The sequence below is a fragment of the Centruroides sculpturatus genome, unplaced genomic scaffold (assembly GCF_000671375.1).
Source record: "Centruroides sculpturatus isolate CEXI.00-Female unplaced genomic scaffold, Cexi_2.0 scaffold370, whole genome shotgun sequence".
In the NCBI taxonomy this organism is placed as follows: domain Eukaryota; kingdom Metazoa; phylum Arthropoda; class Arachnida; order Scorpiones; family Buthidae; genus Centruroides; species Centruroides sculpturatus.
In genome coordinates this window covers 275,345-302,602 of record NW_019384564.1, presented here as the reverse complement: position 1 = coordinate 302,602, position 27,258 = coordinate 275,345, and the positions used below count along the sequence as shown (strand labels likewise).

The 27,258-nt window shown below is 32.2% G+C and overlaps 1 protein-coding gene across 1 annotated transcript in view; it reads left to right on the top strand.

Moving 5' to 3' along the window:
* LOC111624006 (serine/threonine-protein phosphatase 6 regulatory ankyrin repeat subunit B-like) overlaps positions 1–27,258 on the top strand; it is an 84,598-nt gene that overhangs the window by 39,052 nt on the left and 18,288 nt on the right. Inside the window, exons 21-28 of the mRNA XM_023366772.1 lie at positions 2,140–2,238; positions 2,343–2,465; positions 2,539–2,646; positions 2,730–2,927; positions 7,301–7,399; positions 25,264–25,371; positions 25,458–26,814; positions 26,893–26,997. Of these exons, the coding sequence (XP_023222540.1) occupies positions 2,140–2,238; positions 2,343–2,465; positions 2,539–2,646; positions 2,730–2,927; positions 7,301–7,399; positions 25,264–25,371; positions 25,458–26,814; positions 26,893–26,997 (2,197 nt within the window). The remainder of the gene's footprint in view (positions 1–2,139; positions 2,239–2,342; positions 2,466–2,538; positions 2,647–2,729; positions 2,928–7,300; positions 7,400–25,263; positions 25,372–25,457; positions 26,815–26,892; positions 26,998–27,258) is intronic.

Here is a 27,258-nt window from a genome sequence, read left to right as displayed (position 1 = left end):
TTTAATGACCTGACGAAGACGAAAATAACTATCGTCAAAAGCGCTTGTTGATCTAGCGACATTCATTTGTAATTTAATGCCTATATGTTAAGAAGTTTCTCCTAGTAAACAATTGGCATGCTGTCCNTAAAAAAAAGGACTTTAACCGTTTTTAACGACCTGACGAAGACGAAAATAATTATCGTCGAAAGCGCTTGTTGATCTAGCGATATTCATTTGTAATTTAACGCCTATATGTTAAGAAGTTTCTCCTATTAAACGATGCGTGCTATCCATTTCTGAATTTTAGATAACATTATATTATTTATACATTTTAAAGTTGTTTTAGTTTTGAAGTTTTTAACGTATTTTAATATTTAAAATTTTTAAATGAATTATATTAAGGAGTTATAAAGTATAACATTAATATTCACAAATATTATCATGTATATAAATAATTAAATAAAATTATTTAAATTTAATTTATAGGATGGCTACACTCTAATTCATCTTGCAATTATTCATAACAATGCTGATGATCATGGGTCATAACACAGGTCTGCAAGTAAAAAACTGCATAGGATTTTTATACATTTTCTTATAGATTTCAACTTGGTACATAAAAAATACAAAAAAATTCCATCTCGTCAATTTTTTGTTACACTTAAGTTTTTGTTTGTATTTAGCGTAATTTTCCTAGTTAACTTAAAATTTAGTATTTTTTTTTATTTAAAAAATGGCCTTAAAACGAAGACTTCTCACATTAATTCTATCAATTATAGCTGGACTTGGCAATAAATTTTAAAAAAATGTTAATGATTGAAGAGAGTAGTAGGGTAGTGGTAGGGGGAGATGGGTTAAATAGTTTTAGCGTTAGGAGGAAGGTCGCATAATCGTGTAGAAACAGGCTAAAAGTTGATAGTGAGTAATATTACTAGTGAGGTTGAGCATGTTTCGACATGTTATCTAGGATACTAGAAATAAATATAAACAACTTGCTGTTGGATTAGATCGTGTTTCAACAAGCTAAATAAGTTCAGTATCTCGCTGGCCATCTAATGCCACACTCAGTTTATATCCAGCATTCGAACGTTACTGCGCTTGTATTTTTATTTCTGGAATATGGGTCGCAGAGGTTGTGTAATTTCTCCCCACAGCTTCTGTTATGTTTGTGGTGAATACACAGTGAAAAGTCAACACCCCCCTTATCTGATCCCCTCTTTTTGGAAACAATGGGAGAAAAGGAAAAAGAAGTATGGGACTCTTTCGAGAATGTAATGCATAAGTTTTTGGGGAATACTAAGGACCCTGACTACAAAACCATTGTACAACGCATGCTGGCAGTGCATGAAGCTCAAGGATGCAAGATTAGCTTATTTTTAAAAGTTCATTTCTTACATTCCCGTATTGACTATTTTCTCGAAAACTTGGGAGCCTACAGTGAAGAACAGGATGAAAGATTTCACCAGAATGTCCGTGATATTGAGAGACGTTACCAAGGAAAATGGGATGTCAATACATTAGCTGACTACTGTTGGATGCTCAAGCGAGAAACCAGAGAAGGAAATCGGAGTTCAGAGAAGCATCAAAGAGAAGAAGAAAAGGCGTCGTAAGAAAAAGGAGTAAACCTAAAATTGTGTATAAATATCAGAAACAATTTTTTGATTAGTTGTAAGAAAACATAATATATTTAGTTCATTGTAATAAATAAGAGTTTTTATCAAATATTTGTTTTTATTTTGCAAAAAACTGATAGGTGATAGGATGTTATGGAAGTCATTTTTAGAATCTCTGAACTTTAAAACATAATTCAGCAAAAATATTCCATGCAGCTGGAAAAAAATTTTTTTTGCAGACTTGTGTAATCATCCTATTTATAACTCCTTTTAACACCTTAATATAGGAGTTAGAAGATTCTATAAATAATATATAATATTCTGTTATGGTTAATTTAAAAAAAATATTAAATAAGTGTGTATTTTAACATTATTGCTAATTACTGTAATTAGTATTCCCCAATCAAAGAAATAGAGTATTTTTCTGTTACAATAACAACATATTACTCATAATTTACTCTTTGCTACATTTGTGACTTAAAATATTTAATTTATTAATGAAATAATTTAACTGAGTAAAAATTATTTTAATTAAATTTTGTAGGATGGCTACACTCCAATTCATCTTGCGGCTATTCATGGTCATGTTAGTGTCTTACAAGCTCTGAATAATGCTGTTTCGTGGAGAATAGTAAGCAAAAAGGTACAGCTAAAAAATTATATTTTAAAACAATAAACAATTATTGTTTTATATTTATAATTTATGATGTATATCTTAAGATATATGGCTTACAATTTAATTTATAGTTAGGTATTACGGCATTACATATAGCCGCTGGTAAAGGGAAGTCTGATTTTGTTCGTGAGATGTTAACCCAAGTTCCAGCCACACTTCTTACAGAACAAAGATCAGAAACTAAAACAGAAGATGTAAGAATATTTTAAATACGATTTAAAATAAAAATTTGAAAGATTAACATTACAGAAATTATTTTGTTTTTAGTACGGATTTACTCCTCTTCATATCGCAGCTGAACATGGACATGAAGATGTAGTTAGATTACTCCTCAATAGTGCTGGAGTACAAATTGACGCTAAAACACAAATAGAGGTAAGTAAAAAACATTATATAAAAAATAGTTCATTGATCATATTTGAAAGTCTATAATATAAAACTATATGTTTTTTCAATAGGGTTTGTACCCTATTCATCTAGCAGCACGTGGAGGGCACATGGCTGTTGTAGGAATAATTATTAGCCGTGCCACGGAACAAATTCAAGCAAAAGATAAAGAAGGTAGAACTGCTCTCCATCTGGCAGCAGCACATGGGCATAAAAATTTAGTAGGGCTCCTTTTAGGTCAAGGAGCAGATATCAATGCTAGTGATAATGTAAGAATGTTTTTTAAAAATTATATAATGCTTGTAATGTTGGAACTTAATATATTACATTTTTTAAAAATAATGCTCAAATTATATTTTTCTCATACCCTCTGAATAATCTGGTTAGAGTAAAAGGAACTATAAAAAGGAAGAATTAATTTTGTTTAAAAATCAAATCCAACTCTTTCAAGTAGAAATTAACAATTTTATGTGAAGTTTTTAAAAATTTGTTGTAATTTAATAGCATATCAATAAAGAAGTTACTATCAGTATTTTAAAATAAGAAATAGTTTTTATCTATGTTTATTTTCCGTTATCATTAATATTTTTATAGTTTATGCTGCATATATTTGAACTCCATTTTGGAACTTACTACTCTTTTGTATCAGAGTCCAGAGTATTTCTGTGTACAAAAAGAATGCGCACTTTACATCATCATCAACTGTGATATGGAAATATTCTGATTCAAATTGGATTTTGTTGTTCTTTTACAAAGTTATTTTCTTTAGTAATCTGAAATTAGAAGGTAGATTGACATACTGCAAAGGATTTCACAGGCAATAGGCCTGCTGTTTTCATTAAAAACAATCAATGTTTACCTTCAAAATCATAAACTTAAGAGATGACAAGAGCATAAATATGATCAACTAAAATTCATTATAATTACAATACTACTGATCAAATACAAACTTTTCTTAATGACTTCTTGTTTTTATTTAGTTATTTAAATTATGAAATTCAAATTTATATAATTTATAATTAGATTTTAATATTTTAATGTTTAAATTTTAAATTAAAAATAAACTTTTCCTGTAAAAGTTTTTCTCTATAAAAGTGATTTTTTTTTAAAGGAAAATTATTTCTATGAATTCTTGTTATCTATATGAAAAGCTTCATCAAAGTTTAATAAAAATATTTTTAGATTTGAAATATAAGATTTAATGCATATAAAATCTATCATAAATATTTATAAGTGATAAGTAATGTTATACCAATCATACTACATTTACCTTATACTAGAGAAATTTGTTACTATGACAACCTAGGTTAAGAAAGCACTGCATATGTACTGTACTGTATAATACTTATATCATTGAAAATGGTTGCTATGCTAAAAAACATGAAAAAATTTTTGACAGTGAAAAAACATATTAAATTAAATACATTAACAGGTAACTATTTTAAGAGTAAAAAGTATTACTTTAGTTTAAACTGTTATTTTTAATTTATAAAAAAAAATATTGTGATAAGAAAGCTAAAAACACAATGATAATTATGAATCATTTATTGACTTTATAATGATTACTATGAATTGGTCCCATCCTTACACATTAGAAGTTATCCATATATTCTCCTTCATTATCTGCACAAATTTTAATTTCCTTGTGTTGTTCTGAATATCTTCTTCCATATTGACAGTTGAAAATTATTAAAACAGTCCCTGATAGGTTTTAACTTTTTAATCATTGTCAAATAAAGTTGAGAATTTTTCTTTTATGATTTTTTAAATTGAAGCAATTGTAAAGCTGAATACAAATAATCAATCTCTGTTCTATTGTATATATTGGTGTTCACCATACAGAAGCCCTACCAAAACATAAAACAATTATTAACTAAGCACATCATATCATGTATAAGCACTTTGTGACCACTGTAAGATAATCTATTCTTGTGAGCATACATATATTGAACTGACATAAAGTATAATATAATTGAAAGTTTGTGAAGTGACCAAGAAATGTTTAGCAAATTATTTTAAAATTAAATTACTTTTAAAAGCTAAAATTGTAAAAGTGTTTATTTATTAAGACAAGTGAAAATGATATTGCTTATAATTTAAAAAAGAATATAAACTGTTTGTCAACATGTTGCTAAAATATCTTTAAACAGAAAGAACAAGGATGCCCTTCTCCCTCCCTACCTGGCAATCTCTCCTCACTCTTTCATATCAGCTGTTGACATCATAGCCCACCTCCCCCAGTTGTTTACTCTATTGGACTCTATCCCTTCATCCTTCCGACACTAGCATTCCACTTTCAACTGTCCATTTCTAAAGATGATCCATTAACTAGGATGAAAATTTAATCAGTGCATGTCTTTTGATTTTTTATGGTCTGATTTTAAAACTATCCTTCGTTTAGCAGAAAATATCAATAAATTAATGTATTGTAGCTCTGTTTTACAGAAATTCTTGATTTTAATATCCGGAGTAGCAGATCAATGTGATATCAACATAGGGGATATATAAAAGTTGGTGACAAAATGTAACAGGGAAGGTGTAGGTTGTCACAAATTTTAAGTCTTTTTTAACATCATATTTGAATGACCATATTGTACTAAATGATAAATTTTCAATGTTTCAAAAATTATTTCAAATACAGAATGTCCAAGAAAGACCTTTATTATTACTGTATATATTTATAGCACAAAACAAAGTGGTCTATTAAAATGTGGTTTGTGATAAAAGAAAGAATAACTTAACATATTTTATTAGTTCAATAAACTTCTGAATTCCTTGGACTCCTACATAGAATGCTTCTCAAACCTGTTTCACAGATCCATCTGATGTCAATCAGAGACCATAATCTTTCAAATGCTGACACTTCTCAACCTTCTAGTCCCCTAGCGTCATTAAATTTCTCCATTCAAACATAAATTGAAAGAACACTTGGTGACGTCTTTCCATACTTCCTGTGATACTTTCTTTGCACAGTTATAGCAATTTTGTTTCAACTAACCACAATACATAATGCATTTTTTCCTGTATTTGTCACCTTGTTTAATTCTGCTAGCTACTTGTACCATATATTGAGCACCATTATAAACATCTGTTCCAAAATCGTTTTGAGTTATTTCTTTTACCATAAATTGCATTTCAATAGACAGCTTCATTTTTGTGCTATGAATTTATATAATAATATAGAACTTTTGTGGCTATCCTCTGTATTAAATCTGACTTCCTAATTTAAAATTCTGAACCAATTCCCTAGTTAAAGAAGTCCTAATTATTCATTTTCTAATTATATATGTAAGATTTCTATAACCAAGAAATTATTTGGATTTGTAAATTAACAAGAAGTTGAAAGAAAACAACTCAATTTTTGAATTCTTAATTTAAACAATCTTTGAGTGATTTTTATAACAATGTCAAACTTGTTAAAGATGTATACTATATAGTCAACTTTGTGCTATACTATATAAATATGGTATTGTAAGATAGTCTATTCCAGGGGTTGGCAACCTTTCAGGGTTGGTGTTGTGCTGAACATAAGTTATAGTGTTATTCCAAGTATCGACATGATTCTACCAAGTTTATTATATATGTTATCAAAATTAATCTGATTATTACAGACTTCAAAAATGTATAATTTTGAAGTTAAATTGTTAATTTAATTATGTTCTTACATGTGAAGCACTTGCATAACACGTAGATGGCGACACAGAGCATAAATGCTGTAATAGAAATATACAAACGAGATTCGTTTTTAATACCACAGCCTTCGCTGAACTATGACTTCCATTTAAATATGTAATTAATAATTAAAATATGATTTTTACTACATTTCTATTCAATCAGAGTGCCACTGAAAATCGTCCCATGTGCTTCCCTATCGTCAAATGTCACCACATGGAAGGACGTTTGCAATAGTTGCCAACCCCTGGTCTATGCCTATAGCTATATAAATATGGATGAAAGTCAAAACCAGATATGGAAAGCTTAGGGGCAAGAGGTCCTGATTAACTATATATGAACTTCTGATATAGAGAGGAAGTCACATGATTTTAATTCAAAAGTTTTCTCTGAAACATTTATATAGATGACTGGCAAGACACTGTTATTGTCAGGAAAAGTATGATGTACAGGGGCAAGCTACTAATCATTTGAGATCTAGATCATATATTTTAAATTAAATAAATTAAAAATATGATTAAAAATTACAACCAGCATTGTGATAATGTCACAATAAGTTTTACTTGTGTTACTATGAAGAATGGTTATATTTTGATATGAAGTTTGTTAATCTTTAGATGACATAAATGTCTTTAATACCTGTGTAATTTATACATGACACACCCTCCCCGAGCAGGCTCTTCTCAAAAGCTTAGACACCCTTAAGCATATCTGTAAGAGCCCATCTTCAAAAATTACCAGTAATTAATAAAATGGTTATATTTAAAACTTTCTAAATAATACTTAATAATATATAGACATTTACTTTATATATAAAGTTAAAATAATTAAAAGTTATCCTACATTTAGAAGAAAATTTAATCAAATGAATATTGAATATATTTTAAAATAAATGTATATTTTAATTTTAACTGTATACTGATCAAATTACAAGGTATTGTATGAACAAAATTCTATATTTCTTTTCCAGAACGGAAACTGTCCCGTCCATTTCGCATCTCGCGAAGGATTTATGGATGTAGTTTATCTTTTAATAGAAAGCGGAGCACAACCAACATGTCAAACAAAAGTAAGATAAATAAGTTAAATAGTTTTATAATGTAAATATTTATTCAACTACTCACACTGGATGTATGTAAAAAAATATTGCATATATCAACAATATTCAGTGTTTTTTTTTAATAAATATTTAATTAATTTATTTATATTTTATATTTAATATAAATACAGGAAATCCTCATTAATTTGAACTCGGATAGTTTGAAATCCCATTGGTTCGTAACTATACTATTTATCCCAGCCTGGGTTATAGAGATTTACATGATAAGGAATTCAGTTAGTTCAAAATATGGCTACTTCGAAATTCAAAGTGAAAATTCTGTCTGAACATTGATATGTGTGTGTTAACTGGTTCATTTAGATCAATGTGCCTCCATACTGTAAGAGAACAATAGACAAAGAACAACTCTAATGCAGTCAACATGGCTTTGCTTTTACAGTAACACATTTTTGGGTTTCACCTTACCCATGAGATACCCTTTTTTCTCTTATATCATTGGATTTTGGGATTTCTGGATTAGGTTATGAATATCAGATTGATATATTTGTAGGGCTCTAGTCTACTAGATTTGGTTGACTTACTGCTTTGTGGACCACGTTAAAAATAGTTTGAGCTACATTTTGAGGAATTCTGTTTTACTTTTTATAAAAGCTATCTAACAACCTGTAAGGTTCTCACCAGATCTAAACACAGTTTATTTATATATTAATAATTAATGTATAAATAAACTGTGGGTAATAATTATTAATTAATGAAAACAGCATTCTGTATATGTAGCCGTATTCTGTTTGCTCAATAAATTCCATCAGTTACAAGGCATTTGGCATATTGTACAGAAATATGTAAATCTCAGATAATTTGAAATTGTGATTATTTCATTCCTTGAATTTCAAAACTAATGAGAATTTCCTATATTATGATTAGATTCTGTTCTTGAATTGACTAAAATCTTTGAGGTTGTTTTATAAAGTGGAAATCAGACTTAAAACTTAATAAAATGCTTTAATTTTAAATTAAAATTTAAAATGTTATCCTAAATAATTTTTCCATTGGTAATGTACAGGGTGAATCAAAAATCTCCAAACATAGATGAAGGACTCCCTTTATTATGTAGTCACTTGTAAATGAAGGGGTCATTGTCAAAACATGACAAAAAATTTTTTGTCAAAACGGATATGAAGTAGGTGACACTTAGTGCATGTATGAAGAGCCAAAATTGCTTCCAAAATTTGACTTACTTTTGCAAATAATATTGACAGTTCTGACATTCACAGAAAAATGTGGTTTCTCCACCTTTCATCATACCAAAAGGTGACATATCAATGGACACACGCAATGCTGGATTTATCTCATTATGCAGTTTTCAAGATTGGATATGGCATGTTCTGTACCTTTGTAACAATGACACATGCTTAAGTTTCTACTAGGTTTACTAGGCATGTTCTAGTTAATCAAAAACTGAAACCTTAATTTGGATAATGAAACAAAAATAAAATAAACCACTTAATAAGTTCAACAAATGCATTGAGTGCTTTCTCAGTTTTCTTTTGTATCAATCAAATCCTAAAAGAGTAGAATTTTCTGTAAGCAGGAAATATGATGCCGAGCAGGTGTAGTCTCTCTTTCAAATATATTCTGTGTTTCAGCTAAATCAAATGATACATCTGTATAAAAACAGTTACAATGATTGTTTCAATGCAGGGAAAATCAAAATATTGTATAACACTTCTAATAATTCTATACAGGACAGGTACAGCTTCCCTATCGTCAAATGTCACCACATGGAAGGACGTTTGCAATATTAAGACTATCATCAGACCTGAAGAGTATATCACAGTTCTTTAGAAACATGGTTCATAAGCTTATGCCATCTTTCCCAGTTATGCTCCCAAACAGCTCCTCCTCAAATGACAAATTTTTTACAATGAAAGATTTCAAGAAAGCAGTCAATAATGCACTGAAAAAGAAACAGAACTTCAAAATAGATTTGGGTCATAATCCCGAAAGACACAATCCTGAATGCTGTAATCCCAAGTGTTGAAATCCATAAATAACTCCTACAAGCACACCGGGTTGTATAAACAAAATTACGACTTACTTAAGTCTGTAACCGATGCAAAATCGTAAAATAGTAACGTACAAACGTTTTCGGAACACCTTCCATGTTCTTCCTCAGGTATTCAAACTGGATTTTTTATATTCTGGAACACCGCTATGAAATTTTTCAAAAAACGAATGATGATATTTCGAACGCTCGGTGTCCATTGTGCACGCATTGTACACGTTGTGTTCCCGGTTGTTCATAGTCCCATTCAATCTTCTAATTATTATGTAATTTCTCTCGTTAATCATACGATGTAGTATTCTAGCCTTCCACGTCATGTGTCCCCCCGCAGCATCCAGTGTTAAATCAATCTTTACGAATCATTATGCAAAATGGCCTGCCAAGCGTACGAAAGAGCCATCTCCTCCCGTGTATTAATGCACTCCTATGAAGTGTGTGCCTTAAATATCTCCACCGCCTCTAGCCATCAACCCTGCGAAGTCAACTGTAATATCCGGGTCAGAAGCATTCTGACCCGGATATTATGGTTGACTTCACAGGGGCAACGTTAATAGTTAAAACGACACAGATGGACCACCTCAAATGGCTAGAGGCGGTGGAGATATTTAAGGCACACACTTCAGCGGAGTGCATTAATACACGGGAGGAGATGGCTCTTTCGTACGCTTGGCAGGTCGTTTTGCATAATGATTCGTAAAGATTGATTTAACACTGGATGCTGCGGGGGGACACATGACGTGGAAGGGTAGCCATACTACATCGTATGATTAACGAGAGAAATTACATAATAATTAGAAGATTGAATGGGACTATGAACAACCGGGAACACAACGTGTACAATGCGTGCACAATGGACACCGAGCGTTCGAAATATCATCATTCGTTTTTTGAAAAATTTCATAGCGGTGTTCCAGAATATAAAAAATCCAGTTTGAATACCTGAGGAAGAACACGGAAGGTGTTCCGAAAACGTTTGTACGTTAATATTTTACGATTTCGCATCGGTTACAGGCTTAAGTAAGTCATAATTTTGTTGAAATCCCATAAGATAAAAACCTTGAAAGGCTAAAATTCCAAAAATCAAAATCCCAAAATTCCTAAAACCTTAATTCTCAATGAGAAATTTGTGGTCTGTATATGAGTGTATGCAGAATGGATTTCTGCCTACCCAAAACAACCTAGAAGCATGGCACAGAAGTTGAGAAAGTTTAATAAGGAATGCTCAGTTCATGTATATTGAATCATTGAAGAATTTCAAAAAGTGCAATGCCACATAGAAAATGAATATGAGCATATTCTCTGAGAAGAGCCATACCCTAAAAGGAAAAAAAAGCAGATATTCATTGCAAAGCAAGATTTTAAAATATTGTGGCCGTCGGCCATATAATTTATAGTTTTCTATGTAATATAAGTTAATCTTAGAAACTCTTTCGTTCTTTATCTTGATTATTTTCTAAATTTTCCCTTCTAATCCGCTTACCCTCGGGGTGGGATTACCATTTCGAAGAAAAGCCCGGTGAACAATAGGAGGAAGACCCAGGGGGTCTTGCAGGAAGGAAAGGGAACTCATTCTTGTACCAGCACGAGAGAGAGCAAGGTGGTAGAAAGGATCGTCCTCGAGCAGTGAGAGTGCGTGAAGTGAGTGTGTTACGGAAAGTCAAGAAAGGACACGTAGTGCAAGGAAAAGAAAGGACGCTTACAACCAAAGGAGTCACGACGAACACAAAGAGTGGTGTCTCACCCCAGTATTATACGTACGTTAGGAAAGGAACCCCGGGTATTTCTGTCTTGTTCTATCTTCTCTCCTATCTAATCTTTCCTTCGATAGTTATAAGTAGGTTAAGTTCTAGTTTTTAGATCTACACGCGCTTGATTGTCGGGGCACGTATAGCACGTGATAATTTTGTTGTAATAGACGTCAAGCCTATACAAGTGTTTGTACTTGAGAAGTTGGGATCCATAAAGAATCTGCTTCGATTCTTTCTGGCGATAATAAAAGGGAACCGGATTTTATTTTATTTAATTCGTTTCTTTTATTTTGTGTCGGTCTGTTCGCGGAACCCATCACGCATCGCTACAGAATCACCACAATATATCTATAGATAATAATTGTGAAAGTCAGCCAGGTCTTATGGATTACCTCCATGCAATTGTTTATAATCTTTCCATGTACAGTAGAACCTCGAAAACTCGGCCTAATGTGGACCGAAGGGTGGCCGAGTTTGTGAAAATGCCGGGTTATCGGGAATGGGGTTAAAAAAAATAAGTACGAGTGTTTCCTCAGAAAATACTGTACTGTACTTGTATGTATTGTTTACTTGAGAATATAACAAAGAATAAAGTGCCCAAATACCCTTAAACAAAGGAAAAGTACGTCCTTTATGAAGGCATAGAGCCTTTACTACATGAAAATGAAAATTAATGAATACACTGTGTACAGTAATTTACCTGATAAGACAGACCTCAGAAAAATACTTTATGAGAGCTTTTATACTTTTATAAAGCTGTCTATAATGAAAATTAATTAACTAAGGATTTTTTTGCCCTGCCAGGGTGTGGCCGAGTTATCCGGAGTGCCGGGTTATCGAGAGCCGAGTTTTCGAGGTTCTACTGTAACATGCTTTTTCGTATGTTGATGTTTTTATTTTCTTCCACATTATTTAAAATTTTCAGCATTGATTTTTATAATTTGTAATTCTATATATTTGATTTTAACTACTATGTATTAATGTAATAATAATCAATATATGTCTATGAACAGTTCATACATATTGACCTCTACTGTTATTAAATATTTTATTGTGTAAAAGGGGCTATGGAGTGTTCTGTCATGTGTTTATATGCTTCTCAAATAAATTTCATTTAAAAATCTGTAAATAAATATCTTTTAAAGACTTATTATATATTTTTTTTCTAGGATTATATTTTCAAGATTTTAATATTTTCGGATTGTGATTTTTTGGGATTTCTACATTTGGGATTACAGTATTTGGGATTGTGTCTTTTGAAATTATGATTGACACTACTTCAAAATCTCCAAGATGTGGGTGAATAAGATCATAGACTGAGACATTGACTGTAAGGCAACATATATGTGAAAGTTGTGCAGGCATACAATATTCAACAAACAGACAAAGATCCAGACTATACAATTCATGTATATGCGACAGAACAATCCTATCACAAAAGTGAAAGCCAGTGACATCAGGAAACTTCTGATTTTTCCTGGGTATTATGCAGAACCAGACTTCTATAGAGATGCAACAAAAGACATTGAAAAAGAGGAGGGAAAAGAAAATTAATATATTAGACCAATACTGCTCCAGTTTATTATAAACTTACAGAACAATAAAAACAAGAAAAGACTATTTTTATTCAGAAAGATATTATTAACATCATGACTGTCTTCATATAATACTACCAATAATACTACGACTTTTTATGATGATACTATTATATCTATCATACTTTATTCACAGAAAAATGACAGCAAGTTATCATCATTGAAACTTTGTGTTTCCTAGGAGACTCCATTATTTACTACTGTCTCTTAATGCTGATTCACGTCTCTATATTCAAAAATTAATTGTGAAAAGAAGTGGCTGATAGTAAAAATGTATCAAACATAAGCACAATGAAAAATTGTAAAATAGTAATTATTTTATTGGTAGTTTTTTGCTTAGTCTCTCTCCTATTATTACCATGAAATAGTACATATTGGAAATTTCCAAAATAAAATATATCTGAATAAAAACAAGTATTTTATTGGCAAAATTTATAACATAGATATCATGTTGAATTGTCTAATTCTTTTATTTTATTCCAAGTCAACCAGCCTAACCAAAAATAAGTTAATAGTTAGAAAAGAATAAACTTATATAAAAATATTGATTTTTCTTGAAACAATTTTAAATTGCACAAGTCACATTTTGGCACCGATCCCTTCAAATTACAAAGTGTGAATACATTTAGTTAAATACTACCTATTTAACTAGATGTGTATACAGATACGTTCTTTGCATTCATAGCACATCTAGCATTATCCATGCACGTGTATCACAAATGTGTTGTCAGATGGTCTGTATTTTGTACAAAGACCTTTAGCCACCTTTATTATACAGGTAACACTTCCCTAATTTCAAAAGCAATTACCTAATTGATTTTATGTTAAGAATTAAAAACTAATTCTTAATAATAAAACTAAATAATATTATTTGTTTAAATTTACAGTTAAAAACTTTAATCTAGTAAACCAAATCATTTACAATCTAACAGGGGACACATTTCAGAATAAGTGAAAATCAGATCTAAAACTAACTGAACTCTGGTTATTTTTTAAAATATTTTATTTATTGATCTACAAATGGGTAATATTATATTGATGTATTAATGAAATTGTTCTATTCAAAGATTAATTCTACAATAAAATATTAAAAACTGGAAAAAATGAGGATGGTCCTTAGAAATCAGAGACATTGGTTACCCTATCTAAGCATTAGAATTTTTACCATTGTATGCCCAAAATAAAATGTTTATCATTGAAAAAATATAAAGCAATTGATAAACATATAAAATTTTAAATTTGTCAAAACAAAAATATTAAATAAATGTAATAAATTTAATCAAAATATTAACAAACTTCAAAGAGGTATTTATAGAAGATTAGTCTTTTATTTATCAATAAACAATAAAATAACTTACAATGAAATTCAAATACAGTATTAATCTGTTTTATCCACGCTGAATGCCAGCATTATGGAGGCTGCCATTGTAACTGATTCATACTTTACAATATTACAAAGTTAATCTGCAGACCACCTAAACTACAGTTAAGCAGTTTGGACCCCAATCACTACAGCTTAATGGCCCTACACTGTATTTTTTATGCATTTTTCACAATGTAGACAACCATATCACACACTTTCATTTATACAATTCACTTGCAATTTTTATTACAGTTCATACATTTAAAATAAGAGATTGTAGCTACTCCAATTTCATTCTTGATGATTACAATGATTTTTAAATTTTGGAATTTATATAAAAATTTAAATTTTGTTTTTTATATACTCAATAACAAATCAATTTACACCTAAACTAATTACTTATTATATATAAACAAAAATGAGGGGATATGTTGAGTTATGAGTGTTGTTATATTTGGTTTCAATTTCGACTTTGTGTATTCTTTTGGGGTTGTTTAATACAACCTCCACATGGCCAATAATGATCACAATCCTTGTGAGCCACAATACAGATCTCTAAGATTTCAATGACAACAAAAATCAGTTTGTATAAGGCAACTTAGTATATCATCTGGTATTTTTATATGGCTCTTAAACTTGGTTCCCTGCAGCAGTGAAAATGTAAAATATGATCAATAATTTTAATAAAAATTGCTTACATTATCTGTTAAGCTACAATTAGAGAAATCACAAAGTTCACTCTAATTTCAGCACCAGAGTAAAATCCTGACTTCTCTAAACCTGTTACTGGCGTGCAACGCGTATAAGATATATACAGCAGATGAAAAATGTTTTTGAACTATCTCGCAGTTCTTCCTCAAGCCAACTAGCTAAGGAATGCTTCCAAACAGAGTGTGTTGAATTTGATGGGATCGAAGGTCATTTCGATGAAGTCAGTTTCGCTTGACATGCATAGTTGTGAGCTGGTGGAGGTAGCCATGGGTCGGCATCTAATAGGGACTGCCAGGCCAGTGATAGATTTAGCTCCTCCTTCTGGTTGATGCATGCAGCTACTTGGCCAGCTTTATAAATGGTTATGGATTCTAGCCATTTAAGGTGGTCCTGGTGATGACCGTAGCTTTATCAAACTGCACTTCGACATCTGGATCGGACGCATATGTAGCAAGCACAGTGGTGAACCACCTTTGCCAGATATCCGCTCAGTGTTCCCTTATATGGGTATTTAAGGAACGCTTGGTAGAACTGATGTATAACAAGTCCTTGCCCTACCTGTTGTCTTTAAGTCGGATGGAATAAATGCTGGGAAGCCTGGTGTGATCTGGAGGGTCTTTTTCATTCCGTAGGATGTAGGATCTTAGAGCAGTGCATACGCAGATAGCCAGCAAACATCAGGTACGGGTAGCATACAGGAGATGTTCCACAATTTCTGACATCCTATGGAATGAAAAAGACCCTCCAGATTGCACCAAGCTTCCCAGCATTTATTCCATCCCACTTAAAAGACAACAGGTGGGGCAAGGACTTGTTATACATTGGTTCTATCAAGTGTTCCTTAAATACCCATATAAGGAAACACCGAGCGGATATCTGGCATGGGTGGTTCACCACTGCACTTGATATGTGTGCGTCTGATCCAGATGTTAAAGTGCAGTTTGATAAAGCTTCAGTTATCGTCAGCACACCCCACCAGGACCACCTTAAATGTCTAGAATCCATAGCCATTTATAAAGCCAGCCAAGTAGCCACATGTGTCAACCGGAAGGAGGAGCTAAATCTGCTGCCAACCCATNAGAATCTGACTTTATTTATACTATTTTAGATGCGGTTTTTTCCGTTTTTGATTGCATTTTAATAGAGTACGTCAACAGAATGTACACTAAGAAATAATTTTTCGAAAAATTTTCCCCCACGGGGGAAGTGTTATACATTTATAATAGATACATTTTGAGCCACAACAAGGCGTGGCGGGGTCTGCTAGTCCTCAAATAAATCTAATAATTTTCTTCTAAGTCTATAATAAAAATATATAATTTTTTATATTAAATTATCATTATAATTTAAACAATTTAACATCTATCAATTTTTTTAACATTAATTTAAATATGAATTTCAAGAGGAATAGTGAAATGTTCAAATTGTAAAATACTATATTATTTTTCCGCCCTCTACAACAATTATCGACACGACTGTGTGCTGGAAAAAGCCGTTACCTAACAGGTACTTTACGCGGATTCGCATTAATGTGCCAGGCCTGGACTTTAAGCATGCACTGAATTAAATAGTGACAAAGTTAATAAAAAAAAATCCAATATTTAATAAAATTTCTAGTAATAACTATATACAAAATTTAGTAAAAATCAAATAACAATTTATTCAATGTAAATCAATAAGAATCAACCCGACAAAACTCAAATCAATCTATTTTCTAACTTAAATCTATTCCCCTTTGGAATTTGACAAAAATTCAAAGACTTAACTTATGCACAATAATTCTTATAAATTAAAGATCCTAATCGTCACCTCAATATACTAAGAACCTTTCCTCAACTCTCAAGACTTTCTCTAATCTTCGATCCACAAATCGAATAACTTCAAAATTGCCTTGAAACTCTTTATCCTATCGGACACCTCTCTTGTTTGCTGCTACGAAGCTCACCATGCTCATTGCTAACTGAAGCTCACCTCACTTGTCTTCACTTGAGGTTCAGTCTTTATACTGTGAGGTGACGTCACAATTCTGAGTGAGATCACTCCCCTCATTTACATACTTATTGGCTAGCAATAAACTTTCTGTTTGTCTGGTAGCTTACTTTCCGACAATACTCGCTAACCTTTTACATTATTCTTTTTGACAATTTTCGGGATGTTTTTATTCTTTAAGGTTTAGCAAGGTCCTAAGTTATGCTTGTGGGGTCTCCCCCCTTTCGTCGGTGCGGACTTACTTTTTTCTGCTCAGGAGCGCAAGTGTGCGCAAGTTTTATCTACGGAGCTTTTTCTCGTCAGTGAGTTAGTTTCTCTTCTATTTTTAAGTTTCTAAGGTGATTGGTGAGGAAACCTTCATCCTAACAAAACATAAACACCAAACAAAAATAGAATAAAAAGCAAATATAAAAGTAAATAAAAATAATGCTCGGACTTGGTTTCTTACAAAATTAATCAGATTTCAGTGTATAATTACTCATTTTAATAGGATATACAGCAGTTTTCTAGTTTTCAATATTCAACAAAAAGTTAAATGCTAATGTTAATTGAGTGAATTTTCAAAATTGGTACAAACTGTGATAATGGTTGTCCTCAGGACTATTGAGAAAGGGGAACTGGAAATTTTTTCCATGCCCAGAAAAAACTTAGGAGTCCATAATGGTTACCTACCCCTATAAATTAATGTTATTTTTACTAACAAGAATAAAGATTGCATTTTATTAATGAAGAAACATTCTAAATTTTTCATTTGTTCAAAAACAAAAAAAAAACAAAGGCAAATGATTATAATAATGTAAAGAAACAGTAACAAAGTGCAGCTGTATTGTCTCCAATTTAAGTTATTAGGATAAAGTGACCAGATGTCCCACATTGTCCTGTTTGTCTTGCCAAGATGCCTATACCTAAATGTCCCACTTTCCACTCAGAANCAGTGTGTTTATTCACATTGCTATAAAGTGAATTTTGACAACCAAAAATAATTATATACTTTTAAAACAATAGCCTAACCTGACTATGCAATGTTTTATTTTGTTTACATATAATACCATTACTTTCTGCAATTTTTAATATTATATCAAAATGAAATATATTGTCATTTAAAATTTGATTTATTCGCTTTATTTTTTAAACTCTAATATAAATTGAAATTTCTGTACAGTAAAGTGACATTTGTATATATCATAATTAAGGTTAGTTTTTTATACTTTTATCAAAAGAAAATCATTTCTTTTTTCTCCTATAAACTAGGAAACTAGTAAACTGAAAATCAACAGAATTTTATTATATACATCACACCAGGTTACAAATTATCTGCAGCATCATTTTCTTCGTTCCTTAGTACACATAAGCTGATTAAATGCCATTCTCAGGTGCACATCCATGTGCATCATCTATCATTGACATTCTTGAAGGGAGCAATATTTTTTATTGATGAAAAGCTGCTTTAAACATCAACACTAGTTACAGGAACAGTCAGAGCAGTAAGAGCTAATGTGCTCAAAATTGGCATTTCTTTAGACCATTTCTGCCAAAAACTGAAGTTATCCTCAGACTACTGTGTTCTTGTATAGCAGCTTTATATTTTGCAATCTTCCAAACAGAAACAGGTTGCATTGAAAACTGTTGCAACTCAGAAGGTAGCTGGAATTCTGTAAAAGCACTAACATCTGCAATGTGTAGGGTTTAAATTCTTCACTTGCTTCTAGAACAAAATGCAAGGATGCTTTCCATCAGATATGCTGTCAATTTTTTATATGGAATGTTTTATATGGAATATCCTCAAGAAGAACTTGCACAGTTTTCATCAACATCTAAACACAAATTGCTGACATAGTAATGCTCTGTAACTCTTTTATTTAATTTGGAAGAGTTTCTGTAGCTAGAAAAACTCTTCTGAGTTAAATAAGTAAATTTTCAGAATTAACTCCCTTAAATCTACTGTACAAGCACAATTTTCTTCCTCTGATGTAATCCACTGTTTCTCTTTATTCATGTTTTCAGCATGGTATGATGCTGCCTGGAACCATGTAGGTAACCACATGAACAGGTACAGCAGTTGATTTTTCTGGCTGTAAACAATTCTGGAATGCTTGTCTTCTACTGGGACAGTTAGCCAAAGCTGTCTTAAAGCAAGTCTGGTTACCCATAATAAGTGATTATGAGAAACTAGTGTAACAATGAATGGTTGGATTGAATAATAACTTTATTAAACAAAAATATGACAATAATTACAACTTCAACAATTTACATTCCAATTTACTTAGTTTGCTAATGCGTAAATGCATAAGGTCATATGTGTGGATACATATTTCGTCACTGACAATATGTAATTTTACTTACAAATTAAGTACACAATATGTATGCATTTTAAATTTATGAGAGTAAAAGTATTAGAAGTGAAAATCAATAAACAAGAAAGGAAAAAGAAGAGGAGGGGAGCCGATACCACGAATAGATGTCACTTGTTAAGATATCCTCTGTTTCACTCACTTGAAAAAATATTATCCTCAAATTAACACATCTAGCTTATTTCCACATCTATAATGAGTCTTCTTGGTTACAGTTTAATGGGGATGGATTGAGCTAACTGGAGTTCATCTTGAAAATCCTGTACAGTACATTCTTCATACCATGATTCTTGTCCTGATGCTGGTCCTTGTACCCTGATTCTCATCCTATCGACAAGCACTGGCCATTGGGACCATATCCAAGATTGAGATTAAAAAAAAGGATAGTTTTCTCTTGTTCTCCATGGCTTATATACCCTTTCATGGGGGTCAACCCCCTATACATGTGGCTCCCTCCAACCAATCCAGTTGTCCAACTAACCTGAACCTATGTTGGGACAGATCACCAAGAGGGCACACCAACACATTTTACAATTTTCTGATGGAATTGGATTTTTCTGTAGAACTAGATGAATTGATAGAGTTTTTAAATCCATCAATTCATCCAATTCCACAGCAATGTCTATTTGTACACAACTCCAATCATTTCAGATCATTTTCTTCTTCTGATTTTGATATTTTTGAAGCATTGTTTCTGCAATAAGCTGATCCCCATTCTTGATGTTTTTGTTTATTTATTTTCAGACTGAATTGGAAGAATAGCATGCTGGTAGATGTGAATGCTTTCATCAAACTGCCCCATTTTGATTTGGTTTTCTTCTTTGTTGCTTGCTGATTGGAACAATGACTACTGCAATCTTGCACTTTTACTTTGAACATGCTTTGCACTTTGAATGTGACATTCTATTATTGAGTTTTTGTTCCTCAAAATCCACAATCTGAAGGCAATATGAACACCATAAAGTTTCGTTTTCATACTGAAATCCTTCACCGGGAAACTGAACAATTATCTGTTTGGTGGATATTTTATCTTTTCTCATTTTCTATCCCTATTAAACCAGAATATGAAATAATGTCAATATAGCACTAATGTAAACTTCATATTACTTATTAATCAAAAGCAAACCATGTGATACTAATACAATCAATCAGAACCTTCAAGGCATACCAATGATTTACCTTGATTTACCGTATAGTTCCCAACGCGCACAATTGTTTGGGGAACTTGATAAAAGGATGTAATGAGCCACGTAACAGTTAGAGAAATCAGTGATACAATGATTTGCATGTAGTTTAAATCAATACCTTTCCTTTCTTTCTTTGAAGGCCCAAACAATCTTGTGGATGCACCAAAATTGAAACTATAGAGTTTGTCCTATTGGATTTTGTTGAAGTTAAATTTTCAAAATCTGTCTATCCAAAAGAATGTTGCAAACAACACTTAATGGTGATGGATTTAAAATTTGGTTAATTTCTTCCCTTTATTGTCGTTTCTCATTCCCTCATAGATTAACCTGTTTTCACTCATAATTTCCACCTTCTCATGTCTGGAAGAGAAAAGTCAAAAAGAGGTCAAAGAATGCCAGGGGAAACCTTAAATACCCCCTATTAAAAGTTAGAAAGGAAGGAGCAGCTGCCTCTATTGTGAACTAATGGTGGGAAATAAATAAAAAAATAAATGAAAATATAAAACAATAATTGGTGTGGTAACACCACATCCTCAAAACCAGAAGTTCCATACAGGCAATCAACAAATATCTGACACAATCTGGGCACAAAAATAGTTAGTTTGACTTTTTCTACAGTCTGTGTCAGATAGAACAACGTGCGACATGTCATATGCCAATTCTGCTAGCAATAGTATTGCTAGTGTTGCCAGATCTGATATTGTAAAAGTAGCACAAAACTTTGAAAACAGCAGATTTTCACACAAATTATTATTAGAAAGATAGGAAAACCTGGAATTTGTCTCCCTTTACTTCCTGTCCTTCTGTTAATGCTGAATGATCAAATGAAAAGGTTCAAATGGAGAAAATTACATAAAAAAGGTTGGATAACACTTCTTCAAGTTTTTTTTATGTAATTTTGTCCTTTTGGCATACAGATTAATGCTGCAAACATTTAAATTATGCTTTTTTATGCGGATTTCATTAAATTATCTGTTTTATGCTTTTGATGTTTTTGTAACTCTCTTTTTTATGGTTTTTCTGATACTATTCTAACACCATAACAACATTTTATCTACCTATTTGAAATGTTTAGATGCATTACGTTTTTAATGCTTTTGGTGATCTTTAATCATTCAATTTAAAATATTAAGTGACTTCAACTTTCTTAAGTAGTCAGCTAGCATATGCCATTGGAAGTTCTCCGTGTTTGTCTTCCTGTGACAACACTGCACCAAGTGCTAAATTGGACACATCTCATCTGTTGCTAAGATAAATAATCTGTTAAAATCTGCAAAAGTGGGCTAGATATCAATATTTCTTTTAACTTCTCAAATGCTGCTTTGTATTCTTCATTTCACTGGAACTTGATTTCATTCTTTAACTCCTACAAGAGAGACTTTGAAATTTTTTGAATTCTGGGAAATGTGTATCCTATAATAGTCTGTATAAAGATTGGCCAGGTCTAGATATCCCGTGCATTCTTTTATTCAGTGCACTTGCAGCACTTTTAGCACATGTGTTCAATTATTAAGCCTACTGTTAGTGCGCTTAAGGTGCACTTTCAGAGCACTAGCAGCACCTCTCGACCACACTAAAAATAGTGCTTACAAGATGGATGCCTCCATGAAAAAGTATCTTTTTCGACTACCAACTAATAATCAGTTTTTTGCTGTTTTAAATGAGCAGATTTTTAATCGTGACATACGAAACTGGATTTTAAAGATTTCATTCGAATACTGCAGTACGATATTGTGAACGTAACCAACGATTTTTGCACGCTTTCTTCGTTGTTGGGAATCAGTCATCGTCAATGCCATAAATAAATCATCATTTCCTTGTTTTCTTATAAATAACATCGAACNGGGATGTTTTTATTCTTTAAGGTTTAGCAAGGTCCTAAGTTATGCTTGTGGGGTCTCCCCCCTTTCGTCGGTGCGGACTTACTTTTTTCTGCTCAGGAGCGCAAGTGTGCGCAAGTTTTATCTACGGAGCTTTTTCTCGTCAGTGAGTTAGTTTCTCTTCTATTTTTAAGTTTCTAAGGTGATTGGTGAGGAAACCTTCATCCTAACAAAACATAAACACCAAACAAAAATAGAATAAAAAGCAAATATAAAAGTAAATAAAAATAATGCTCGGACTTGGTTTCTTACAAAATTAATCAGATTTCAGTGTATAATTACTCATTTTAATAGGATATACAGCAGTTTTCTAGTTTTCAATATTCAACAAAAAGTTAAATGCTAATGTTAATTGAGTGAATTTTCAAAATTGGTACAAACTGTGATAATGGTTGTCCTCAGGACTATTGAGAAAGGGGAACTGGAAATTTTTTCCATGCCCAGAAAAAACTTAGGAGTCCATAATGGTTACCTACCCCTATAAATTAATGTTATTTTTACTAACAAGAATAAAGATTGCATTTTATTAATGAAGAAACATTCTAAATTTTTCATTTGTTCAAAAAAAAAAAAAAAACAAAGGCAAATGATTATAATAATGTAAAGAAACAGTAACAAAGTGCAGCTGTATTGTCTCCAATTTAAGTTATTAGGATAAAGTGACCAGATGTCCCACATTGTCCTGTTTGTCTTGCCAAGATGCCTATACCTAAATGTCCCACTTTCCACTCAGAATAAAAATACAAGGCTTGTTGCCTTGTATTTTTATTCTCTGAGTGGAAATGATGATGAGCTCAACAAGTAAACCTCATCATCATTGAAAAGTCCATCTATAATGTACATTTACATTTACGGCAGGCTATGTGTCATAGTGGAAGTACGTTCTGAAGTTTTAATATATGGCCATGTCACAAGGGCGTCTGTTGGCAGATTTCCAGGAACAGTTTGTTTCCATGCTGGGTGAGTAGCCTGTGGATGAGGAACTTAAAACTAAAGGTGTGTCCAGAAAACAGTGTGCAGGGATATTTTAAATTTAATGCATAGTGTAAGTTCGCCGATTTTGGGGGCAATACGTTAATTGCGCGTCAGGAAAACCTAGGGTCAAACCGTATGTGGGTGGTGGCGGTAGGAGACAGAGATGACAAGTGTCTTACACGAAAACCGTTTATTTTGACATGAAGTTAACTTACACAACAGGAATAACAAAATAAGTTCGTTGGCCGGCTGAGACTTCGCTTCTTCTGTGCCCCGGGGCTCAATGAGGTAGCTACTGACGATCTTTGTACGCAAGATCGTCAGTAGCTACCTCATTGAGTTCAGGTGTCCGATGTTCAGGTGTCCGATGATGCAGCGGTGCTCGGCGGTTATGGCGTTCTGGATGGTGGGGGTCCAGTGCACGGCTGAGACTCGGCTATCCTGACCTCTTGAGTATGTGTCCGTGTGCTGCGGGCCTGGCGTCTTGGAGAGAATCTGCTATCCTGACCTCTTGAGTATGTGTCCGTGTGCTGCGGGCCTGGCGTCTTGGAGAGAATCTGCTCCGTGTCCTTGAGATTCGGGGGTTTTATAAGATTTTCCCCGAATCTCACCCTTTTGATTGGTCCCTTTCNATTGGGAATCAGTCATTGCCAATGCCATAAATAAATCATCATTTCCTTGTTTTCTTATAATTAACATCAAACTTAATGGCTTTTCTTCTAATATGCAAGTAAATATAGCAGGAAGAAAATCATTGTTTATATCAGCCATTTTGAGATAGCGCTTTCTACAGCAAAAGTGTTTTCAACCGTCAGCAGCGAAAACATCATTTCCGGCAGCAACTGCTCAGAGTACTGCTGAATAAAAGAATGCGCGGATTGTAACTGGTATGTTTCTGCATGGTAAACAGAAGCTGCACTTCAAGTCTACTTTGGGTCAATCTTTTCTTCCAGATTATTCTAAATTATTTAATTAGTAATATTAATTAAATATGACAAGCTAATCAACTATCTTTAGACCAAATTACTTAATTTTATTAATTGGAGTTTAACTGAATTACAATTTGAAAAATCTGGAATTTAGATATTTAATTGTGCTTATTACTGTTAATGTTATTAATCTTATAATATAATCGAGACGGGTTGATAATAATAATTATAATAATAAGTGCAGTGCCCAAATGGTTAGGAATAGAAAGTTGAAATTTGGTACACAGGGTATGTCATGGGAATGTACACTAAGAAGGGATTTTTCGAAATTCCCTCCCCCCATGGGGAGAGAGAGAGGGTGAGGGTTAAGGCTTATCCTGAAGAACTTGGCTTCTACTGTACTTATTAGATGTGGTTTTTCTGTTTTTGTGGGAAATTGAACATATTTTTAGACCCACCTAAAAATTATGTAATTAGTTTTAGAAGAGGAGGGACCTAATTCTTGCACCCATTGAAAATGGGTAAGACTGGCTATAAACTAATAATCTTAATCTTCTCTATCATTACTTTTTGCTCGAGCAACACTGGGCTCATCTGCTAGTTTATTAATAATAATGGTAAAAAATAATATTTTTAATTAATTAAAATTGTTTTAATTGTTTGTTTCTATGGGTGGTAGATACACAGAAACTTTAAGTAAGAATTTATTTTATATTACCAGATACATATGTAACAGTAAATTATCACATAACAAACTCCTTTTATTTAAGCATGATAAATGTACTTACAACTAAAATTATATGATTGTACAAGTGATGGTAAATAAATAAGAATAAGAGAGAATATTAAGATGGTGGGCTGGTCTAAAGCAGTGAAAAGTACCTTTCTATGTAGATGATCTACAATAAATAATATTGCCTTTCTTAGTTTTGAGATTGCACTTTACTTCTCTGAATACCACAATCATTTCTTCTATTCACTTTCTTCACATCTCTCTCTTAATAAAACTTTGCTGCAGCAAGAAAATATTATTTTTAATATTTTTTGTTTTGTGATATTTATTTCTATTTATCTTTAAAGGATGGAGCAATACCATTAGCATGTGCTGCAAGTACAGGTCATTATAATATTTTAAAATATTTATTAACTAAAGAACATGACTCAATGGCTTTAATAGAAACTAGAAAGGTAATCAAAGAATCATTTATTTATTAGTATTTTTCTTAATAATTTTAAAATATTTTAAAACTATTTTTCTTTTTCTTTTCATGTAGTTTCTAGTAGATATAATGGCTTGTGGAAAACAGTATGAAAATATGCCAATTTTGGAATTTATAATAGCATCACCTGCACCAGTAGATACAGCTGTAAAAATGGCTCGAAGCTACCAATTGCTTGCTTTTAGAGAGAAAGAACGATCACGTGATTTAGAAAGGGCAGCATTGTTTTGTCAAAATATGGCTTTTGATTTGCTTTCCGTTATTTCAAGTAGTGAAAATGTTGGAACTGTTTTGCGTGCATTGGATTCTCGAAGTATGCCATTTTTGGATGTTCTGATCGAACTTCAATTAAAAGAAGTAGTAGCACACCCTGCCGTACAAAGCTACCTGTCCGAACAGTGGATGGGTAATTTAACTTGGGCCACATGGAAGATTTTATTATTGTTTTTACTTTTTCTTGTGTGCCCACTCACATGGCTTGCATTTACCTTTCCACTTAATCATAAATACGCTGATACTCCAATCATGAAATTTATGTCATATCTAGTATCTCATATATTTTTCATACTTATTGTTTGCTTTACAGTAATTAATCCTTGGTTTCCCATATGGACATCCACCACTCTTTATCCCCATCCACATGAATGTGCATTAGTAATATGGCTTGCTGGACTCCTGGTAGCAAATTTTACAAATCCAAGAGATCGTGAAGGTCTTGGTTGGATCAAAGCAGCCATGTTAATATTAGGAATATGTGCTATTGCTGTACACTTATTTGGATTTTTATTTTCTGATGAGAAAACTAGACAAATTATTATATACATTAGAAATCAATTCTTGGCATTTTTGCTGTTACTTGGATTCTTAGAATTTCTAAATTTCCTCACATTTCATCATTTGTTTGGACCATGGGCAGTCATCATTCAAGATTTAATGAAAGATTTACTTCGGTTTTTGGCCATTTTGACAATATTTTTAACAGGTTTCTCACTTCATTTATGTGCTGTCTATCAACCAGTTTTTCCACCCGAAGAAGGAATAACATTGCCCACATATGGTCAAGAATTTCAATCACCCATTAACACATTTGAAATGTTGTTTTTTGCATTATTTGGTTTAGTAGAACCTGACTACATGCCACCTCAGCATTTAAGTCCAGGATTTGCTAAAGTTATTTTAAAAATAGTATTTGGAGTATACATGATGGTTACTGTAGTCGTATTAATCAACTTACTTATAGCTATGATGTCTAACACATATCAAAGAATTGAAGCTCAGTCAGATACGGAGTGGAAGTTTGGAAGAGCAAAACTAATAAGAGATATGAATAAAATGCTTCCATCACCATCACCAATGAACATTATTGCAGTGTTCCCTTATATGTTTAAAAAATTAGTTGAAAAATGCAAAGGTAATTAATTTATGTCTTTGAAATCAATATATATGTATATGTCTACATTTAAAATTTATATTTTTTTATTTTATTTAGGGAAAAAACAATCATTGTATAGTAAAGGTATAGATTTACCTGGAGGAAAGGGACCACGACTCTGGTTTCGGAAAAAGGCATCAAGACAGCAAGTAGTACCTGTGGGTATGTTTGTATATTCAATTTTATTATCTATACTAATATTATAAAGAGGTAATGTTTGTATGTATGTATGTTAGTTTGTATGCAGCAGGTAATCTCCGAAACTACTCATCCGATTTCAAAAATTTTTTCACCAATATTTAGAATGGAACTTCAGAGTGGACATAGGCTGTATATTATTCCGTTAAACATGGGGGATGGACAGTTCTTTACGGTAAGCCTTACGGGGAAGGTTACCGTAAAGAACTCTGCTTCTATTTATAC